The sequence below is a fragment of the Cervus elaphus genome, chromosome 24 (assembly GCF_910594005.1).
Source record: "Cervus elaphus chromosome 24, mCerEla1.1, whole genome shotgun sequence".
In the NCBI taxonomy this organism is placed as follows: Eukaryota; Metazoa; Chordata; class Mammalia; order Artiodactyla; family Cervidae; genus Cervus; species Cervus elaphus.
In genome coordinates, this window is record NC_057838.1 from 53712988 (window position 1) to 53734595 (window position 21608).

At 39.9% G+C, this 21608-nt stretch overlaps 1 protein-coding gene across 18 annotated transcripts in view; it reads left to right on the forward strand.

The window, feature by feature from the left end:
- CFAP20DC (CFAP20 domain containing) overlaps positions 1 to 21608 on the forward strand; it is a 257536-nt gene that overhangs the window by 186877 nt on the left and 49051 nt on the right. For 13 of the 18 annotated variants that reach the window (XM_043885489.1, XM_043885495.1, XM_043885494.1 and 10 more), the window contains one exon: positions 10872 to 10933. The exons of 3 other annotated variants lie outside the window; for them this stretch is intronic. In XM_043885489.1, coding sequence (XP_043741424.1) covers positions 10872 to 10933 — 62 coding nt within the window. 2 more of the 18 variants (XM_043885497.1, XM_043885501.1) reach the window with 2 other exon arrangements.

Sequence of the window (21608 nt, forward strand, 5' to 3'; positions counted from 1 at the left end):
ATTCTTCAGTATGATCCTCATGGATCTTATGGTTTAATTGAAAAGACAAGGCAGAAACATTCACAGAACAGTCAGTCACAATGTAAGAAATGTCATGGGGCAGAAGAATAAAATCTTTATTATAATAATGGTAATTAGAGCTGCCATTTAAGAACCTAAAAGCATTTAAGATCTCCATAGACCAAACAAACATTTACTTTTAATGCTACATTCAACATCAGATCAAACATATTAAAATGCACTTTCAAATCCAGTAATAAATATGATATTTTACCAGACAGTTTTTGAAAGGAAATATAAAACTGTGCACCTTTGATTCATGCCTATATAAAATTACATAAAGGTTAAGTGTAGTTAACAGTGGATAAGTTATGTTTTAAGTATTGAGTTAAATATCAATTTTTCAGTTTTCATTTTCTATTTTAAAGTAGCTTTTTTTTTCCCCCAGATCTCCACTTTCTTTGTAGCTCTTAGAAATCTCAGAGGCCCTGACACTAGGCATTGTGTTTCTCACTTACTCCTTGCTGCTATCCTATGTAGTAAGCACTGTTGAGTTCCCATTTTCAGATGAGAAAACAGACTCTTGAGTAAAGTGACACAGAATTAGTTTGGCATGACTCTCAAATCTAAGCTTCTAGCCTCCATGATATGGACTTCTTGATATGTGACTTAATTGTCAATTGAGTGCTATGAATATCTAGCAGAAGTTGAGATTTCTACTCTGGAGAGAACTTCCAAATCACAGATGAGGAATACAAATTGGTTCTAAGCATAAGGGGTAGTGGGGGCGATGGTATTAGGTTTTCTTTAGTGTTCTTTTTACCACCTTGACCACCCTCCCAGGTTGGTCTTGCCTTATTTAGCTGTGCTTTCATTAAACTGAATTATCAAGCATACATAACACCTCAAGCAACCTTGGTCCTAAAGAGTACGTACCCACCTAGAAAAACATACCCCTGTGTGCTGGTTACTCAGAGTACCCTGATAGCCAGAGCTAAGAACAGAAGAGTAAGTTGCAGATTTTTGCCAATGCCATTTACAGTGGAATTGAAATACTGCCTTTCTTATAAAATATTTCTTAGCAGCCGTTTAAACCAAAAGTAAGAAAGAGAATAGTGGCCTCCTGAACAAACTGATTCTGTCATGAAGTAGCTCAGAGACCCGGCATTACAAAGGGCAAGCTGGAAAGTGATTATTCAAGACTGAAAAGGCTGAACTCTTAGTTGCCCTGGATACCCTGTCCTCATCACTGTCCTGTTGTGGCAAGGACTAAAGTCCCCATGCATCACAACTACTTTGCTGTAAAAGTCTACAGCTGAAAATAACCATTGGTAATGAACTTAATAACCCCTCTATTTGACCAAATTAGAAATTGAAATTGAGTCTGTTTTTTTAGACAGAGAAAATAATTGAAAAACCTACCTTTGGTATTCATAAGATATATTTATTATTCCATCAAACTCAGTCTATTTCAATATTGGAACTATCAACAAATGAAAAATTGCATTCCTTAATGAATTCTGCATCTTGTTGCTTGTATAGAGTCTAAATAGAGCAATTTACAAGAATTACTATGGTCTTTTCTGGGAGCTCATGATTTTCTTTGTAGAAGTTGTACCAGGGCAATGAAAAAGAAGCAATGGAAGAAGACGTAACTTCGTCACAGTGATATCCTGCTTTTCTTATGTCACAGTGATGGCACCATCCTCCACACTGACACTCAAACCAGAAATTTGAGAGACATCTCCACTTCTCCCACCCCTTCATTTACCACACCCAATTGGTCTCCAAATCCTGAGAATCCCCTCTCCTTTTTACCTCTTAACCCTCCCTATCTAATACCATGCTCACATCGAAAGTGGCCCAGACAGTAAAGAGTCTGCCTGCAGTGTGGGAGACCTGGGTTCGATCCCTGGGTCGGGAAAATCCCCTGGAAAGGGAAATGGCAACCCAATCCAGTATTCTTGCCTGGAAAATCCCATGGACGAAGGAGCCTGGCAGGTTACAGTCCATAGGGGTCTCAAAGAGTCGGACACGACTGAGTGACTTCACTTTACTTCATCTAATACCATAGCTTTGGTATTTCATTTCTTATCCAAATTCCCTCATCGATTTCCTGATACTAAGGTGCCTGCAGTCCGAGCACTATAATGTGGTGGTTAGGAGCCTAGGCTCTGAAGTCAAATCGCCAAGGTTCACATCTAAGCTCTGACCTTGTCAAGCACATGGCACTGTGTCTGAGGCATGATAAGCAAATTAAGATTAGTTGTCATTATTATTGTCATTATTATTCACGCTGTCTCTCTAAAGACCATATCTGATGTGATCTCATCCCTACATGAAGCCCTTTTGTAACTCCTCACTGCCTCTTTAGCCTGGCATACACGGTCCCCCCACCATGATCTGAGACCTGCCCCCCTCTCCAGGATCATCTCTCACTGCTCTCCACCTTTCTCCCCATGCTTTAATCCCAGTGGTAATCCCCTAAAGGCACTTTGCATGCATCCTTGTACCTTGTACCAGTTTCTCTCTTAAGACTCAGCTCCAAAGCCTTCTGTAATCCTTCTCCAGGCTCACTGAGAGAAGCAGCTTCCTTTCTGTCACAAGAGCCAGATTATCTCCATGCTAACACTCACTGCAGCCTAGCTTGTCTGTCCCATATTAATTCATCCCAAATATTTTTTGAGTGGTACAATCTTCTGTGGACTGTGCTGGGGATACAAACAAGTCTTTCCTCACCCTTGAGATACTGTTCATACTATTCATGGGGTTCTCAAGGCAAAAATACTGAAGTGGTTTGACGTTCCCTTCTCAGTGGACCACATTTTGTCAGAACTCTCCACCATGACCCGTCCATCTTGAGTGGCCCTACATGGCATGGCTCATAGTTTCATTGGGTTAGACAAGGCTGTGGCCCATGTGATTAGATTGGTTAGTTTTCTGTGATGATGGTTTTCAGTCTGTCTGCCCTTTGCCAACATCCGCTGGATCATTGAAAAAGCAAGAGAGTTCCAGAAAAACATCTATTTCTGCTCTATTGACTATGCCAAAGCCTTTGACTGTGTGGATCACAATAAACTGTGGAAAACTCTGAAAGAGATGGGCATACCAGACCACCTGACCTGCCTCTTGAGAAACCTGTATGCAGGTCAGGAAGCAACAGTTAGAACTGGACATGGAACAACAGACTGGTTCCAAATAGGAAAAGGAGTACGTCAAGGCTGTATATTGTCACCCTGCTTATTTAACTTATATGCAGAGTACATCATGAGAAACTCTGGGCTGGATGAAGCACAAGCTGGAATCAAGACTGCCGGGAGAAATATCAATAACCTCAGATACGCAGATAACAGCACCCTTATGGCAGAAAGTGAAGAACTAAAAACCCTCTTGATGAAAGTGAAAGAGGAGTGAAAAAAAGTGAAAAAAGTTGGCTTAAAACTCAACATTCATGGTGCACTGGGAAGACCCAGAGGAGTCGGGTGAAGAGGGAGGTGGGAGGGGGGATCGGGATGGGGAATAAGTGTAAATCTATGGCTGATTCATATCAATGTATGACAAAACCCACTGAAATGTTGTGAAGTAATTAGCCTCCAACTAATAAAAAAATTTAAAAAAATAAAAAAAAAAAAAAAAAAAAAAAAAAAAAAAAAACTCAACATTCAGAACACTAAGATCATGGCAAATAGATGGAGAAACAGTGGAAACAGTGGCGGACTTTACTCTTTGGGGCTCCAAAATCACTGCACCCATGAAATAAAAAGACACTTACTCCTTGGAAGGAAAGTTATGACCAACCTAGACAGCATATTAAAAAGCAGTGACATTACTTTGTCAACAAAGGTCTGTCTAGTCAAGGCTATGGTTTTTCCAGTAGTCATGTATGGGTGTGAAAGTTGGACTATAAAGAAAGCTGAGTGCCAAAGAATTGATGGTTTTGAACTGTGGTGTTGAAGAAGACTCTTGAGAGTCCCTTGGACTGCAAGGAGATCCAACCAGTCCATCCTAAAGGAGATCAGTCCTGAATATTCATTGGAAGGACTGATGTTGAGGCTGAAACTCCAATACTTTGGCCACCTGATGCAAAGAGCTGACTCATTTGAAAAGACCCTGATGCTGGCAAAGATTGAAGGCGAGAGGAGAAGGGGACGACAGAGGATGAAATGGTTGGATGACATTACTGACTTAATGGACATGAGTTTGAGTAAGCTCCGGGAGTTGGTGATGGACAGGGAGGCCTAACATGCTGCAGTCCATGGGGTCGCAAAGAGTCAGACATGACGGAGCAACTGAACTGAACTGAACAGCCTTGAGATACTCAGCATATTGGAGGTAAACAGCTCACTGTAAGAGAGTGATAACAAGATATCATTATTATGATAACAGAGAGTGATAATAAGATAAAGAGACGAGGGTACACGTGCGAGGGAATAATTAATTCTACTTGTTGGTTTCAGGGATGTTCTCACAGAGAAGACGGCAGGTAAGCCAGAGTTCGAGAATGAGTGTAAGCTCGTCAAATAAAGAGAGGAGAAAGAGAATTCCAGGTTCTGAAAAGGAGCAGAATCAATTATCTCCTTTAACAATATTACCTCCTCTTAGTGTCTTTTTTCCTCCATCACCTCTAACAGGACTTGAAATGAATTTTTGCTTCCCTCATAATCACTGCCCACTCCTGACCCAACAACACTGCTGCTTACTCCAGCTACACTGCAGCTCACACATCATGGCCCTGCCTTTTGTCCACATTCTGTTAGCGATGCCATTACCCCATACCCTCTTCTCTGCCTGGAGACCCTCCTTCCCTCTTGTCTACCTTGAACACTTCTGTGTTTGAAGGCCCAACTCAAATGTCCCATCTTCATGAAACCCTCTCTCCTGCATAGAATTATTTTCTTTCTTCTCTGGCTCCCAATATCTTTGGTGATAGCACTTACCACATCAGGTAACCACTGTCATCAACATCCCTCGAGCCTGGTTGTGAGCTCCTTGAAGGCAGGACTGTGCCAAGCACAGGGCCTAGCGTGAGGTCACACTCAGTCACCGCTGGTTGTGAGTTGTTTGGTTCAGTAAATCAGTCAATAATATTAAAAGATTCCTTTTTTACTCTAAAGTAAGGTAGTTTTATCAAAATTCCAAAATAAACATTAGCTGTACTTTGCTTAAATGTCCTGAATGATGCTGGTAGTATTTTACATTCAAGATTTAATAAATGGATACTAAATACACACAAAAAGGAAAAGTCTCCCTCTGGGCAAGATTTGGTGATAGTAGTTTAGAAAGAAGATTTAGGCAGGTCACATTCAGTTTGGCATCTTTACTTAATGACTTCACACACATTGCAGTCAAACCGGGAAGCCTACAGAGAGTAAAACAAGTCTTTAGTAAAGTCTATTGTGTTTATCACAGGCTTTGGTTTCTCAGCTTTCCTCAGCATCTGTGCAGTTCAGAGTAATATGTACTGTTTAAAAAGTGTTTAGATATAATAAATTAATCGTTTAAAAGTGTAATTAAATGTAACCATATTTCTCATAGCAAATTGACTTTTGTAAGCATCTCTTGCTAAATAAATCAAACCTACTAAGAAATCCATTGGCATTTGACAGACAAATTTTTCAAAGTTTCTAACTTAGAACTAAATTCAATTAAAACAATACTTTTCAACTTCTGTTGAAACCAGGCTGCAAGTAATCAATTTTGGAGAGTTCTGTTAGGAGTAACCCTCATGAGATTTATTCAAAAACTGGGCTCTAGGCAGCCTTTGGAAGAGAGCTAGGAGTTAGTTATAATGGATTCTTAAGTGAATTTTATTTTGGCGAAGGATTTTGATTGATAAGAGCATAAAGCTATGTCTTGAGGGGTGTGTGCGTGTGTGTGTGTGTGTATGCATATGTGGTATGTGGTTCCTTTTCAGAAGAGGAATAGCTGTTAATGGAAAAAGTGACGACCAAAATAATTTAGACTCTGTGTCAGCCAGCCTGTTCTCAAACCCCAGCTCTGCCTTTTGCTAGCGTGACCACCTGTAAAATGGGAGTAGTAGAGGCCCTTCACTGTGTTGGCATTGTGGGAACGATCGTGTACATGCAGTGTGTGTGCTTTAGGGCCTCAGGTAATAAGCTGACGCTGACTGTAATTTGCGTCTCTCCCAAAGATGCTCTCCTCAAAGGACCACTTGAGTGATCAGGAAAGATTTCTAGGATATTTTCTCTTTTTGTGACCACTGAAGGCTGTAAGGGTGGGCTGAGGTTCTAGTGTGCTTGTTTTGGTGTGAGCTTAGCATTCAGACTGACCCCTCAGAGCTTGACTTAACTCATTTTTCCAATATTTCATTATTTCTCTGTCCCACATCTAATCTAAATTGAAGAAAAGCATGCCTCATGTGATACTTTGTAAGCAGATGCCTCAAAACCATCTTCCTCTAAGTTAATTCCCATGACCTAATATCAAGCACATAAGTCTCCTCAGCTTGTTTAAAAAAAAAAAAATCTTCGCATGCATCCATCAACGTGGCATACTGCAGAGCATAATATTTGGAGAAAAACGAGGCAAAATGCACTTAATAAAATTGCAAGCATATGGTGAAGTTCTCAGACAAGTTATTTATGGTCTTGATTAACCTTGCAACATTTTTTTGCCATTTTCATAGATTTTAACATAACAACAGAAAAATATTTCCTTTACCTTTTAGCATGACAGGATTATCTTATCTCCTGTTCTTTAATTTGGCCTTCACTTCTCTCCCTCACCCCAGAATGTCTAGCTGCTTGATCCTGGAAAAGCAGAGCTTGTGCTCAGTGATAGTTCATTTCATGTGTGGTGTTTTCCCCGACTCTAGCGCATAGCAACAGCGCCACCCAGAGGACAAGGTCCCCAGTTTCTAGGCTCTGTTCCATTCCTTGGCTCGTAAATGTATCAGTGTTTTACATGGTGGTTGCTGGCTGCTATGTGTACAGTATGTAATATACTAGCATTTCAGGCTCTTTCTAGTTAATAGGTCTTACTTTGTTCTGATCTACAGATTCATTAACTTCTCAGCTGTCTTTGGGTATAATGAGTTGTCTTTTAATCCTCCTGGTTGATTGTGCTAAGCTGCAGATAAATCAGATGAGCAAGCTGTTCTTTATACCACTATAGAAATGATATACGAAAACTAATACTGGAGTCAGTGTAGTATCTGTGCTGTCAGGAGAAAATATTAAAATGTGCAAGTTGTTGTGTGTTTAATGACTATGAACATCACTTCATGAAATAAACTTTTCTCTTTCTTAGAGGGTTGTCTATTATAGCTTATGTTGTCCCAAATTTAGCAATGTGGCAAACATTTTCTTTGATTTTAAATATATAGTTACATGTCAGAAGAATGAAATCAAATGAATTTCATTTATGGTAAGGAGATAGTCCTACATATATCAAATACATGTATTTCAGGACCACTTTTTCTTCCTGCCATTAACTGAACTGAGTTTGTCATATTTGTTATTCAAAACTTATTTATTTACTGATTTAAGTGAACCTCTGAGCTAGATTAAGCCCTGCAACTTACTGATTAAGAGGGTAAACTGAGGAATGAAACTGGATGGGTTCAAATTCAGGCCCCACTGTTTCCTGACTGGCATGACCTTAGGTTAACACCCCCTTCTTCAAATGATCACTCCACCCTCTGGAGAACAGAAAGGGTTACAGAATCCTATTTCCTCCTCCTTTAGATGCAGTTGTTAATCCTATCTATTTCATAGAACTGTGAAAAAATTGAAAAAAGTGAAAAAGTGAAGTAGCTCAGTTGTGTCCCACTCTTTGCGACCCCATGGACTGTAGCCTACCAGGCTCCACCATCCATGGGATCTTCCAGGTAAGAATACTGGAATGGGTTGCCATTTTCTTCTCCAGGGGTTTTTCCCAACCCAGGGATTGAACCCAGGTCTCCCGCATTGTAGGCAGACGCTTTACCTTCTGAGCCACCAGGGAAGTCCAACAAGGATTTAACACAGAGCAAGTCCTCAATAAATATCAGTTACTACTGTTATTACTTATTGTTGTCTTGGTTATTTGTAGGGCTTCCCTCGTGGCTTAGCTGGTAAAGAATCCGCCTGCAATGCGGGAGACCTGGGTTCCATCCCTGGGTTGGGAAGATCCCCTGGAGAAGGGAAAGGCTACCCTCTCCAGTATTCTGGCCTGGAGAATTCCATGGACTGGTCATTTGTAGGTGTTCGTTATTATTCCTGTGCTGCTTCTTGCTGAATTCCAAAATTAAAAAATTAATATTTTTTTTAACTGGTGCTTTCATGGAATGTTCCCTACCTAGAAGTAGTTGAAATTGGTTTACTGCTGCACATGTATAGAAACATATCTATTCCATTTGTGGATGGGGATGTTTGGCTTCAGACAGTTCATCTGTTACCCCTGCCTCCATCCACATCGTGTTCAGAGAGCTGTTAGAAGCAATTAGGCCATTCTGATGTGGGCCGGGAAAACAAAAAGACATCATTAAAGTGAAAGCTCTGCCTTTTGAAAGCATTAAAAGCAAAGTCGTGGGGATTGGAGTATCATAAAGAATCTTTTTAGCTGCATCATTGCCATAATCCCTTCCTGTCCCTGAACGTGATTATGAAATTAGAAGACATGTACAGAGGGGGAACTGAGGCCACCCCATTTTGTATCGTACCCTCCTCAAAGCAAGACTTGGATCCTTCCCCGACAGAGTCATTAGCAGTTGGGGTTTATATCAGTTTTAGCAGTTACATGTATGAGTCAGAATGCTTTACCATGATATGCTACTATTAAATTTCAATTAGCTATTGAATAAAACATTTGGGGGTAAAAACGTAGTTTTCAATAGTAAAAATTAAGTTAAAGAATTGGGTATTCAGACCTGGTTCCACCACCTTGCAGTTATTTTTAACTGAAATTTTTTTATTTACCTTTCTGTCTATTCATGTCAGTAGTCCTTATTACTTCAAAAAGTTTACACTGATTATTTCTCTGTTTTCTTACACTTTAAAATCACTGTGAATGTGAATCTTTTATGTTAGTGTATTTTCTTTACTCCTTGTATCATTGTGTCTGTTTTATAGAAACATGAGGAAACGTGGAAGGGCATGTTTGCCTAAGTGAGAACTGGGTCACAAACCAAACAGCATTCTGTAACCATTTCTGTTCTCCAGAGAGTGGAGTGAGTCATTTGGAAGAAGGGAGTTAGGGACAGGTGTAAAATAGAATTAACAGCATAAAATTAGGAAAACAGAAATTTGTCTGAATAGCAGAACTGTGATGCTTAGAGAGTTATTTAAATGCTTCAAAAAGTAAATAGGTGGAGATCCATTCACTAGAGGCCTGAGTACAGCTGAAATTCTGGATGAATACTAATGAATATATTACTGGGAGTATTTCTACACCACTGTGAGTTGGTCTAGAGAACCTGTTAGGCCTTTTGCTTACTAATTCCTTTTTTGCTGTGAAATAATAAAGCCTAAATCATAGAACTAAATTTTACTTGCAAAGTGCTGGAAGTCTTATTTCTCCAGTGAAATCAAATATGTCTTATGATATGTTTTTCCTTCTACTGTTCTCCCAGCTGTTTTTCTTATTACTGAAATGGTGATGTATTGATATTCGTTCAATTACCAAAGTATCTGAGCACATTTAAATTCATGGTGCATCACAGATAGGCTAAGTGACTGTGATTATCAGACAGGGTGTTTGATTTAAAGAAACACTTCCAAGAGATTATTTATAGAGAAAAACGGTTTAAAGAATTCCCATCACCCATGTCATTAATATTTTAGGACCCATTAAGTTAAGGAATATGTGGAAAATAAGGAATATGTGCCTTTTATGTACAGGCATCATTGCCACACTGTTTTCTTCAGCTGGGACCACATTATGCCTGAGAAAACCTTAACACCTTAAAACCTTAACACCAACCCCATTAAGTAAGGAAGTAACAGAAGTCCTTTAAATGCTATTCAGAAATGTATACCAAAATTCAAAAATTGTAATGAAATGAGAGTGTTAAAAATGGTTTTCATATTAGAATTACATGGTTGCTAACCACATAAAAGAAATACTTTGAGGAGATGTTCAAAAAGAATTTCTATCAGATATAATGGAATTTTCTCCCTTTATAGAACAAAGGAAAAACATCAAGTCGGGTTGGAGGCAAGTATTTAAGGCTTACATGAAATGTAGTTGCTTAGCTATGTTTTGGAAAAGGTTTCTTGCGGAGGAGAAAATTCAGATTTCATATTTTTGTTAGGTATTGGTATCAGTTCTTTCAGTTCTGTGATTAATGCTTGAGGTTCTATTATGCTAGGGGAAACTGACTGCCTTGACCTAAGATTTATATGTGCAATTCCAATAATGAAAGTAGCCATTGTCCTTGCAAATTTAGTAACATTGGGATATAAATATATGTATATGCTGTATCTAATAATGAAAATAGATAATATCATGGCAAATTTAGTAATATTGAGATATAAATATATGTATATTCCGTATCTCTGAGTCTCCAGTCTATTGCTAACATTTGCTATGCAGCGTTAGTTCCAGGAGACATTTTGTTTTGTTGTATCTGGAAATAGCAACCTTTGTTAACAGTGTAAAAACTCCACAAAGAGGAGAATTCCACACATGAACTTTAGTTACACCATAGATGCTGTCTAATCCAGTGACTGGCCATTAAAATAACCTCTGCTTTCCGTCATTTACCACTTTGTTACTTCCTGGATCTCCCAAACAACCTTCAACTCTTCGTAAAATAACCTTCTTGCAGGTTATTTCTCAGGAAAAAAATTAAAGTAGTGAGAGTGCATGTGAAAGTTTATATAAAGAGCATTATGCTGATTAGTACCTCAGATATGTTTTGTCTTTTACAGCCTGTCAACCAGGGCCGTCACTATCAGAAAGAAATGAACCCACCTTCTCCTTCTAACCCCCGGTAAGAATCATTAAAAAGCTAAATTTAAAACAAGGATTATTTAGGGATTGACTGTCCATTTTTCTTGGTTTCTTAAAATTGTTTCCCAAACTTCTGAAGAGCTTGCAAAGTTCTTTTTGTTAGAAGTTTTAGTTTAGTGTAATCTTCTTAATCAGACTATGTTGTCATGGTTAATAGTGTAACTAGGTTTATATGGCACTTCTGCCTTTTAGTAGCTGGGGGACTTTGAGAAAGTCATTTGAGTCAAAGTAATTCAGGCATAATAATTACCTCAGTAGTATTTTGGGAATATATGAAAAATCCTTAGCACAGTTCCTGGCAACATAGCAAACTCTCTTTAAATGTTCATTTACTCAGTATTATTCTGTTTGCATAGATATTTCATCTTAATAGGTACTTGATGTTCAGTGCATTTTAGACATAAATCTTTCTATCACCTGGTGCTTTTACATTCATCAAGATAGCTTATATGAGTTCAAATGGCCATTCTCTTTTTCATAATTTCAAAGTTCATAATCTCAAAATAATTTCATTATTTCAAAAATGTCATTGATACAAGTCATTTGTCAACATAGAAGAACCTTATTTTATTAGGCTTATTAGAGATAAGTGTATCTGAATTAAAGTTTTGAAATATATGTAGTATTATATGGATTTTTAAAAATACTTAAATAAGCTATTGATAGTTTATCCATATAATTCAATATCACTTTATTACTGTCTGTTAAATAGTAGGAATTTACTGAAAACCAGTCTGTCGTGAGCTCCACCCTCAGCATCTTAGTTATTACAGTACAACTCATATCTAAATGCTTCTCATTATCAAGCTCTCTCACCCGAGTGAAACAGACAGGAAGGATTTGTTAAATAAGAATACAGGGCTGTACCCTGGAAGCCAAGGGCAGCCAGGCCTCAGGAGGGCTCTATATTGGGAACTAGAAAGCAGAGAGGCAGAGAGGCAGTATCCTGCACCCAATCTCTGCTTACTTCTTCCTATCTGCTCCATTCTTCCAAGCACCAGCTTTCTTTACTTCTCAGTCACATGTGGCTGTCTTGAGTTTACATGTTACAGTTCAGAGTAATGCTGAGGCTGACAGTCTATGCCTGAATCACAGTTCCTACTTTCCTGGAGAAAAAATATGGTTGGCCTAGCTTGGGCTAAGTATTCACTTCTGGTCCAATCAGCAATGAAGAGCCAACCAGCCAAGCCATGTCAAACTAACATGGCTACCAGAAAACCATCTACATGGTTTACAGGACTTTTAATGGAGCCCAGAATGTTCATTAGTAATTGTTCTTTATTAGTAGTCTCTTCTAAGTGTTTCTGGTTGTCTGTATACTCAATCTGTCTTTCTTGTGTGTTACCTAGTAGGCAGAATTGTCACTATCATAAATAGATATAATAAGGAGTTGAAAATTGAGACTGTAATTTCAGTGTATATAGAAAGATGTTTAAACATTCTTCAGAATAGTTCTCTCTTGATATGTGAATATGTCTTTTCTAATTGGCAGCTTATCTAGATTTGACCAATAGACTGTCTCTATATGAATAAACTTTCAGGATAACTGAAAGTCTAACTTTGGTCCAAATTATAATAGAACTTGTAAGCTGAGTAAATGAACGTGATAGAAAGTTATGTTAGAAAGTGGAGCATTTTGTTTCAGTGAAAGGAAAACAGGGGCCTAATTTTCATCCTACCTCTGCTACTAACCCAGTGTATGATCTCAGGCAAGCCTCTCAACCTGCTCAGACCTCATCTAATAACAAGAACACCCTCGTGTGTAAAGGAAAGGATTTGAGTTACAAACTATCTGGGTTACTTCCAGATTTATGAGTCTGTGACTTTGATGGGACTCATTATAGACTTTCCATATGAAAACCAGTTTTACAATTAAAGGGAATAGTGCCCTGTATAGGAAACATACTTCATAATGTTGAATATATTAATTAATGTTTAGATGTGGTAGTGTATGATTTTAAATATCTCTTTTAAAATTTGATTTGCAAAAATAGAATATAAGAAAATTCACCAACTAAACAGATAGCATATTTCATTTAACCACTTAAATGTTTGTTCATTTAGGAAAAAATAATTACACTTTTGCATAATAAAACTAAAAGTCAAATTTCAAAGCAGAAAATCAGATGCCACCAATCCCATTTTCCAGCAGGTTATTCACCAGCTTCCTAGAAAATTATATAGCTGTTCAGAAAGCCTACAGATTACATGGCTTAACTCTTTGCTCATAAGTGAATCCAGTAGCTTGGAGGATTGGCCAAAAGGCATTATTGGGCCATAAATAAAGAAGTTGATAAAATTATGAGTTCAGCATAGATCATCATATAAAACTAGGACAAATTCAATCATGTGATACATGTAATTTAGCTTAACATTGAAAGCAATGATTCTTAAGATTCATATTTATTATATTTCTTCTGAGTATCCTGTGCTTTAGACCCTAAAACACAGAACTTTAAAATTAAATTTTAAAGTTACAAGATACTGATAATGACTACTGAAAAAATAAGAAATGAAAAGATAAGTCTCTGAGTCTACCCCCTTGGATACACAAGCATGTAGCTTGAATCTTGAAGGCTTGGTGTGCAGAGGCTCTGAACAATACATGAGAAGCAGGTAGGCCCTTGACTTCCTGAATTAAGTGCTGTTGTGATCAAAATAATGCAAACATAGCGGGGATGGGGAATGTGTGTCTGTGCAGGTCCACCAAGAGAAGCATGTGATGGTGCCCTTTGGGACGTGAAATGGCCACATTAGCTTCAGTGAAATATCTGCAACTACTCCAGAGACCTAAAACCTACGATTTTTAAATTATATGTACTCATACCCACATATGCATATACAGAGTCAACTTTCAGTTAGCTTTACTAATGTAACAGAATAACCAGTATCCCCAAAGTCTTTTATTTACTTTTATCCTGGAAAGACTTTTATTTCTGTACCATATTTACCTTCTTAGTTTTATGTGTTGATGAGTAAAATTAAAGATAGAATGCAGTCCACAAAGCAAACAAATTTGTGTTTTGAAAAGTAATCTCTAGGGTTAAAATGGCTAAAACACTGCCTATATTCATACATTGGTTTCCTCTAACTAAAGCGTTCACTTGCACCCATAGGGCAGTGCTTGACATTGGATGCTGTGGGATACAATGGTAATCCTTTCCTGAAATGTTTACAGTCTAGGGATTGAAATACACATGGTTCACCTCATCTCTTTGTGTGTTTAGATTTGCAGAAGTCACTTCCCCTTGCTTTGGTAGGCATGGGGGGAGTGATATTTTCCATTATTTCTGCCTAACATACCAACTGATACTTAGCATCTCAGTTGCTGGGGCCCTTGCCTCCTTTGTTCACCCACACTGTCTCTTGGGGCACTGACAGCCTATATCACAAGATGCAGAAATGGCTAACATAAGCTAATACAATTTACAGGAGTATTGGGTAGGAGGAAACAATTTCATAGTTCATTCATGTTCAGAAATGTTTCCTAGCATGTAAACTTGCATGCTGCCATACTGAGCAAAATGGATGCTGTTCACAGTCTTCAGTCATTTATTTTAAAATGCCATCTATTGGTTTGTAGGGTTTAGAGCTGTCCCTCGGGCACATCTATTTATGTGTTTATGTAGATTCTTCAGAACAACTTGAGATATTTTTGTTCAGGAACAGGTTTTATAAAGTAAGCTGTGATTACATTCTGGTTGTCTGTTCATATGGATGGAGTCAATAACCAGTGTTTCATTTCAAATGATGATCACATTTGCTGTTTTTACAAATCATAAGAAAATTGAGGAGGAGGGAAGGCAGTCAAAGACTCTGTAAGGTCTCAAATGTTTACAGAAATAAACAATATAGAAAATAATTCTAGACTGCCCATATAGTCATGAATGGCATGGTTTTCTTTCTAAAGTGTTTGCTTTATGATTTAGCATTTATCCATAGTTTTCAAAATGTCATTGCAGATTGTGTTAGGGCTTGAATCCCTTGCAGCCTTGCCACATGTTTGTGTGATATGAATGTACTTATAACTATAATTATCTGATAAATCCCTGCAGACTTTGACAGATGATTAATAACCACTGACCTTAGTTCATGCTGGCTCAGCCAGCCTGACTGAGGCGAGCTGGCCTGTCACTGTAACCTACAGGCGCTGCTCTGGGCTGATCACAGTGGCTTCATTTTTCTTTTCTCTCCAACTGTCGGGACTCCGCCTGGTGAGCTTCTCTTCTCGTGCTTAAGGATTTTTTCCCCCACCAACACAAGAGAGAGAAAATGTATAATAAATAAATAAAATTAAATACAGAACTTGATGTCATGTTTCTCGTCAAATGATTAAGTTTGGATCATTTTAAAACAAGTAAGTCAGATTGGATTTTCCTCCTTAAACCAAAGCACCACAGAGGATTTCCTGATTAACTGTGCACATAGTTTCTCTAAATGTGGTGTTACTGCTTTTTTCTACTATCTATATTTTGGCATTAAATCTTTTTTGCTTTATTTTTGTTTTGTTTTATTATCCCAATATTTTATTATGGAAAAAAATGACATGTACAGCAAATTTTGCAGGTAGCAGCCATATGTCCCCACCTAGATCCTACAATTAGTATTTTATTGAACTTATTTTATCACCTATCTATTCTTATATCCACCCACCAATCCACAAAAGTTTTGATCCTTTTCAAAATAAATTATAGATATCAGGACATTCTTTTAAGCATTTTTGTAGTTTAGTGAAGCCAGACAGACCCAGATTTGAAAGCACTTGACTTCTATCAACTTAAATTTTCTTACCTCTACATCAGTGACACTGAGTGTTGGTGGAAGATTTCATTTGTTTACTTTATGAAATACTCAGATAATGCTTTCTGTGTGCAACTCAAAAATGTTGTCTCACTGAATCCCAGCAACAATCCAGTGAGGTGAATTGTTATTAACCCCACTGTACAGATGCGGTTTCAAGAAGTTAATGAGCTCACTGAAAGTCACCCTGTCAACAAATGGCATTGCTGAGAGTCGAATTCAGACTCCTTGACTTTGGTATCTACACTTCTAGCCACTACACTATGCTGCCCTCCACAGCACATACTTTAGCATTAAATCTTAATGATTTGTTTATAAAACCAAAGGCATTGTTTTTACTTTCATTATTTCTCTCAGTAGGTTTGCCTTGGGAAAGCTATCAATATCAGTGCCCCTCATTTCATAATCCCCTTCCCACAAATTCACACCTGCTTCTTTAAAGGGAGTGACTCTCCATACTGGGGGTCCCCTGGTGGCTTAGATTCTGGTAAAGAATCTGCCTGCATTGCAGGAGACCAGGTTCGATCCCTGAGTCAGGAAGATCTGGAGCAGGAAATGGCTACCCACTCCAGTATTCTTGCCTGGGAAATCCCTTGGACAGAGGAGCTTGGAGGGCCACAGTCCATGGGGTTGCAAAGAGACACGATTAAGCTACTAACACTTTCACTTTCACTCTCCATACTCTGAACCCTGGGTCTGAGTTAAGCTCCTCTACTGAGGAGCCGTCATGGTGTTCCCCAGATCCTGTGGGGATGGGGTGGTGTCTCTCCTCCCTGTGGTGCTCAGCACAGCCTGACAGGGGTAAGGGCTCCTTCAAAATGTGCACTGAGGGAGGGAACAGAGAGGCATGCCCAGATGCCATGGAGAAATGAAAATCTTCATCCTGAATGTTAGCCAGTTGAGTTTCAAATATTTTCCCTTATCCTTAAAAGAGTGGCCCACTTCCCTTTTTGAAAATAGAAGAACAGTGGCATTGCTTTATTTAATCTCAGGATAAAATTGGGTTTTTGTGCAAGGCTCTTGTTTGGACAAAGTTTTTAAATCTAATTTTTGTGCATGTTCCACTCCCTGCCAACCTAGAGAGCCATAGACAGTGATAACTATTAGAGTGGCCCTAAAGAGGAGAGTGAAAAAGTTGGCTTAAAGCTTAACATTCAGAAAACTAAGATCATGGCATCTGGTCCCATCACTTCATGGCAAATAGATGGGGAAACAGTGGAAACAGTGTCCGACTTTATTTTTTTGGGCTCCAAAATCACTGCAGATGGTGACTGCAGCCATGAAATTAAAAGACGCTTACTCCTTGGAAGGAAAGTTATGACCAACCTAGATAGCATATTAAAAAGCAGAGACATTACTTTGCCAACAAAGGTCCGTCTGGTCAAGGATGTGGTTTTTCCAGTAGTCATGTATGGATGTGAGAGTTGGACTGTGAAGAAAGCTGAGTGCCGAAAAATTGATGCTTTTGAACTGTGGTGTTGGAGAAGACTCTTGAGAGTCCCTTGGACTGCAAGGAGATCCAACCAGTCCATCCTAAAGGAGATCAGTCCTGGTGTTCATTGGAAGGACTGATGCTGAAGCTGGAACTCCAATACTTTGGCCACCTCATGCGAAGAGTTGACTCACTGGAAAAGACCCTGATGCTGGGAGGGATTAGGGGCAGGAGGAGAAGGGGACGACAGAGGATGAGATGGCTGGATGGCATCACCGACTCGATGGGCATGAGTTTGAGCAAACTCCGGGAGTTGGTGATGGACAGGGAGGCCTGGCATGCTGATTCATGGGGTCGCAAAGAGTCGGACACTACTGAGCGACTGAACTGAACTGAATCTTTAATATATAATATGTATTATTTATACTGTATCTTTCGGAGAAGGCAATGGCACCCCACTCCAGTACTCTTGCCTGGAAAACCCCATGAACGGAGGAACCTGGTAGGCTGCAGTCCATGGGGTCGCGAAGAGTCGGACATGACTGAGCGACTTCACTTTCACTTTTCACTTTTATGCGTTGGAGAAGGAAATGGCAACCCACTCTAGTGTTCTTGCCTGGAGAATCCCAGGGATGGGGTCGCACAGAGTCAGACACAACTGAAGTGACTTAGCAGCAGCATACTATATCTTTAATAGTAGTTTCCAATACCTTCTATATTCTAATGACTTTCAAAATTATATGTCCAATCCTGCCTCTCTGAATTCCAGACTCATCCACCCAAGCTGCCAATTTAACAATGTCCAGTCCACTCAGATCTCTAATGCATACCTCAAATCCATTGCAAAACATAACTTTGTTTTCCTTACCTCTGCACATCTGTTCTTTCTTCAGTTTTCTCCATCTCAAAAATGCCACCATCATCCCCCTTTTACTCAAGCCAGAAACCAAGAGCAATACCTGGTTTCTCTCTCTAAGTCCATGTCCAGCCTCGGCAAGTAGTGCTGGCACTGCTCCAATCATAGTATACGCCAGAGGTAGCCACTGCCCTCTCTTAACCGCTACAGTTGTAGCCCAAATAGCTGTCATCTCTCACCTGGACAAACGCTCACCTGGACAGATACCATTGCTTCCTACCTGCTCTCTCTGCTCCTTTGGCCCCTTTGTTTCACTCAGCGGCCAGAGGGGTGTTGCTACCCCTAAAATGGACTGAAGCATGCCCCCGTGTAAAACTTCCTGAAGGTGTCCCTTTGCTCTTGGGGTCAGGTCGTCTCCTTCTCCTGAATGCCCGCCACTCACACCGTGTTTCCTGCCATCATGCACCTTGATTCAAATGCCACCGTCCTGCCTCCTTCTCTCAAATACTCCAGACTTGGTTTCACCGTAAGAGCTTTGCATGAGGTGGCCTCTGCGCCTGGCGCTCCCTAGCCTAGAAAGGCCATAGCCTCTTCCTGGCATTCAGGTCTCCATCTAAATTTCAGCTCCTCAGAGGCCCCCTTTCTAAACACCTAACCCGAAGTAGCCCCAGGAAGCCTCATTACAGTCTGTTTTTGTTTTCACTATAGTACATTTCACTACCTGATACCACTTACTTACTTGTTGCTTATTGTACACACACACACACACACACACATTCATGCCCCTCCAGAATATGCTAGAATGTAAATTGCATGAGAAGAGGGCCTATATCTTTCTTGCTCACTGTATCCCGAGCTCTTGAAACAGTGCCAAGCACAGAGGAGACTCTTAGGAATTGCTGAATTCACTAAATCTCACCTCACAGACTTTTCCCCCCAACTCTCTACACTTGGCTACATCACTGAACACTTAACTGCTAGCTGGAACACAGGAGCACCTGTATACTTTTCTCTCCTGAAGGAGTCTGGAACTACTTGTAACAAATGAAATCTCTCTCATGAATTTTTTTTAATTTATTTTTAATAGAGGGATAATTGCTTTACAATATTGTGTTGGTTTCTGCTATATATCAACATGAATCAACCATTGGTAGACATATGCCCCTTCCCTCTTGATCATGAGTTGTTTTAAATGATCCCTTAGAAGATATATGTTATCTAAAGTGTCTGGTTAAAATATGTCATTTTAACCCTTTAAATAGAGACTTTTTACTGAATTTGAGACTTTTCTTTGTATTCTTTTTGGAAATTGCTTACCCGTATTTGCCTATTCATGCCCGTCTTATAGAGAGTGCCAGTGGCTAGAAAGCTGCTTGGATTGGCACTTCTGTAGAATGTGTGCTTAAACCTTCACCAATGAACAGAATCCGGAGAGGCAAATGGAAGGGAAGGGGGGAAAGTATATATGCATACAGCAGCGGGGCAGGTGGGGGACAAATCTGAGCCTATGGTACAGGTACACTATTAACTTAAGTGACTCCCTACCCCTCATGCTTCTGGAGGGGTCCTTGGTTCACTGGTCTAACCTTCACAGCAGACTTTAAAAATACCTGTACAGAGAGACTTAGCTGGGCCCCTTTACCCTGTCTACAACAAAGGCCAGGCTCAGAATGGTGTGTCTAGCCCTACCCCAGTGAAGACCTGAGCCAAAGGCACCGTTGGTAACAAATGGAATCCCTGGGGAATCATCCTTTGTCTCCCCGCTGACCACTCTGAAGCTAGGACTGTGCCCTACTCAATTGTAGGGCCACCATTCCCCTTGTGTTTCAGAGGACTGAGCATTTCACCAGCAGAGCTGGACAGGTGGCATTCCCTGTCCCACACTCTTCCTTCCTCCTCTGCTCTTTTCATTTGGCCTACCCAGCCTACTTTCAGTCCTGGTTTGGTCATTTATTCTACCAGAGCCTGTTAACTGGAGTGCATACCTGCTCAAAGCAGCCTGCTCCAGGCCCTAACTGGATGTTACCCCAGAGGACTGGGTACCACCCCTACCACTGGACCAATATTTCTTTTTCTTCACTCTCTCCACTTGTTCTTTGTAGCCTTACCCTCCTGGGCACCCACCAGTCCTCCTCCGGCTTCTTGTTTGAGATGCCTACATGCTTTCTGACCAACAACAGTTAAGCCCTGGCTATTGGGGCTTAACTCTTCAACCTGAGTCTCCTAATTTTCCAGCTGTACTCCAAGAGAGGCTTAAGCCATTAGGGCTGAGGAAATACTTATTGAATATTTTAGGTATTTTTATGTTTTCCAGAATTACAAATTCACAAAACCCTTTTCCACAAGAGTTTCCCAACAATGTATTACATCTTCCCCTCCCACCTCCCCAAAACTTCTACGTCCCTAAAGAATCTTAAGATCCCTGAAGAATCTTAGCACTTTTAACTGTAAAAAATGTGGGATTCTGCAATTACCCAGGCGTGCCCAATCACCATTATCCATCCAGATGTGATGAATTCAGAGCACCTCTGGCCCAGGGTCCAGTGTAAAGAAGGTAATTACTAAAGCAACTATTTACCATTCCAACATTTTACAGTTTCAACTTTTAATTAAAAGATTCAGATTCCTCTTCTGGAGTAATGAGCACCTTTTAAAAAATCGAAGTACTAATTCCAGTTTATAGCATTCACCTCTGTTCTGTCTGAGGGAAAGAAGAGAGGAATACTGGCTGAGATTCGGGATAATGACATGAACCTAAGACACGGAAGACCATGACTTTGGTTAAATATCCATGGCCAGTCACGTCGATAGACTCTGCCTCACCATTCACTTTGTTACCTCACCCAGAATAGCTCCCCTGGCTATTAAACAAGGAATCACTGTAACAGGTAACTACTGAAAGTGTGCTACAGTTCATACCTCAGTATGAAGTAACATTCAGTGAGTATTTTTGAAGCACTCACTGTGTGCAGAGCACCATGGAGAGATGACTTTAATATTCCCTTCATGAGTTTGCGGCCTCCCAGGACAGGCAGTCAAGGCCCTGCATGTCATCACAGCAGACTATGACTGCTTTAAGAAAGTTACCTTGAAGTTTGGGAGCCTTGTCCATACCTGGCACGCAGAAATCATAGCTTTTTCCAAACCTGTTGTTGTTCAGTTGCTCAGTCGTGTCCGACTCTGCGACCCCAGGGACTGCATCACGTCAGACTTCCCTGTCATTCACCATCTGCTGGAGTTTGCTCAAACTCGTGTCCATTGAGTCGATGATGCCATCCAACTATCTCATTCTCTGTCACCCGCTTCTCCTGCTGCCCTCAGTCTTTCCCAGCATCAGGGTCTTTTTCAATGAGACAGCTCTTCTCATCAGGTGGCCATAGTATTAGCCCTTCAGCATTAATCTTCCAGTGAATATTCAGGGTTGATTTCCTTTAGGAGTACCCACTCACAAACAGCTTTTGTTGGCAGTTGGTTTTACTTCTTCCCTGTAATTCCTTTATTTCTCTTGTTAAGCAAAAACATTACTGATTAACGTTAGAGCACATAATTTTTCACTCAAGCAATATA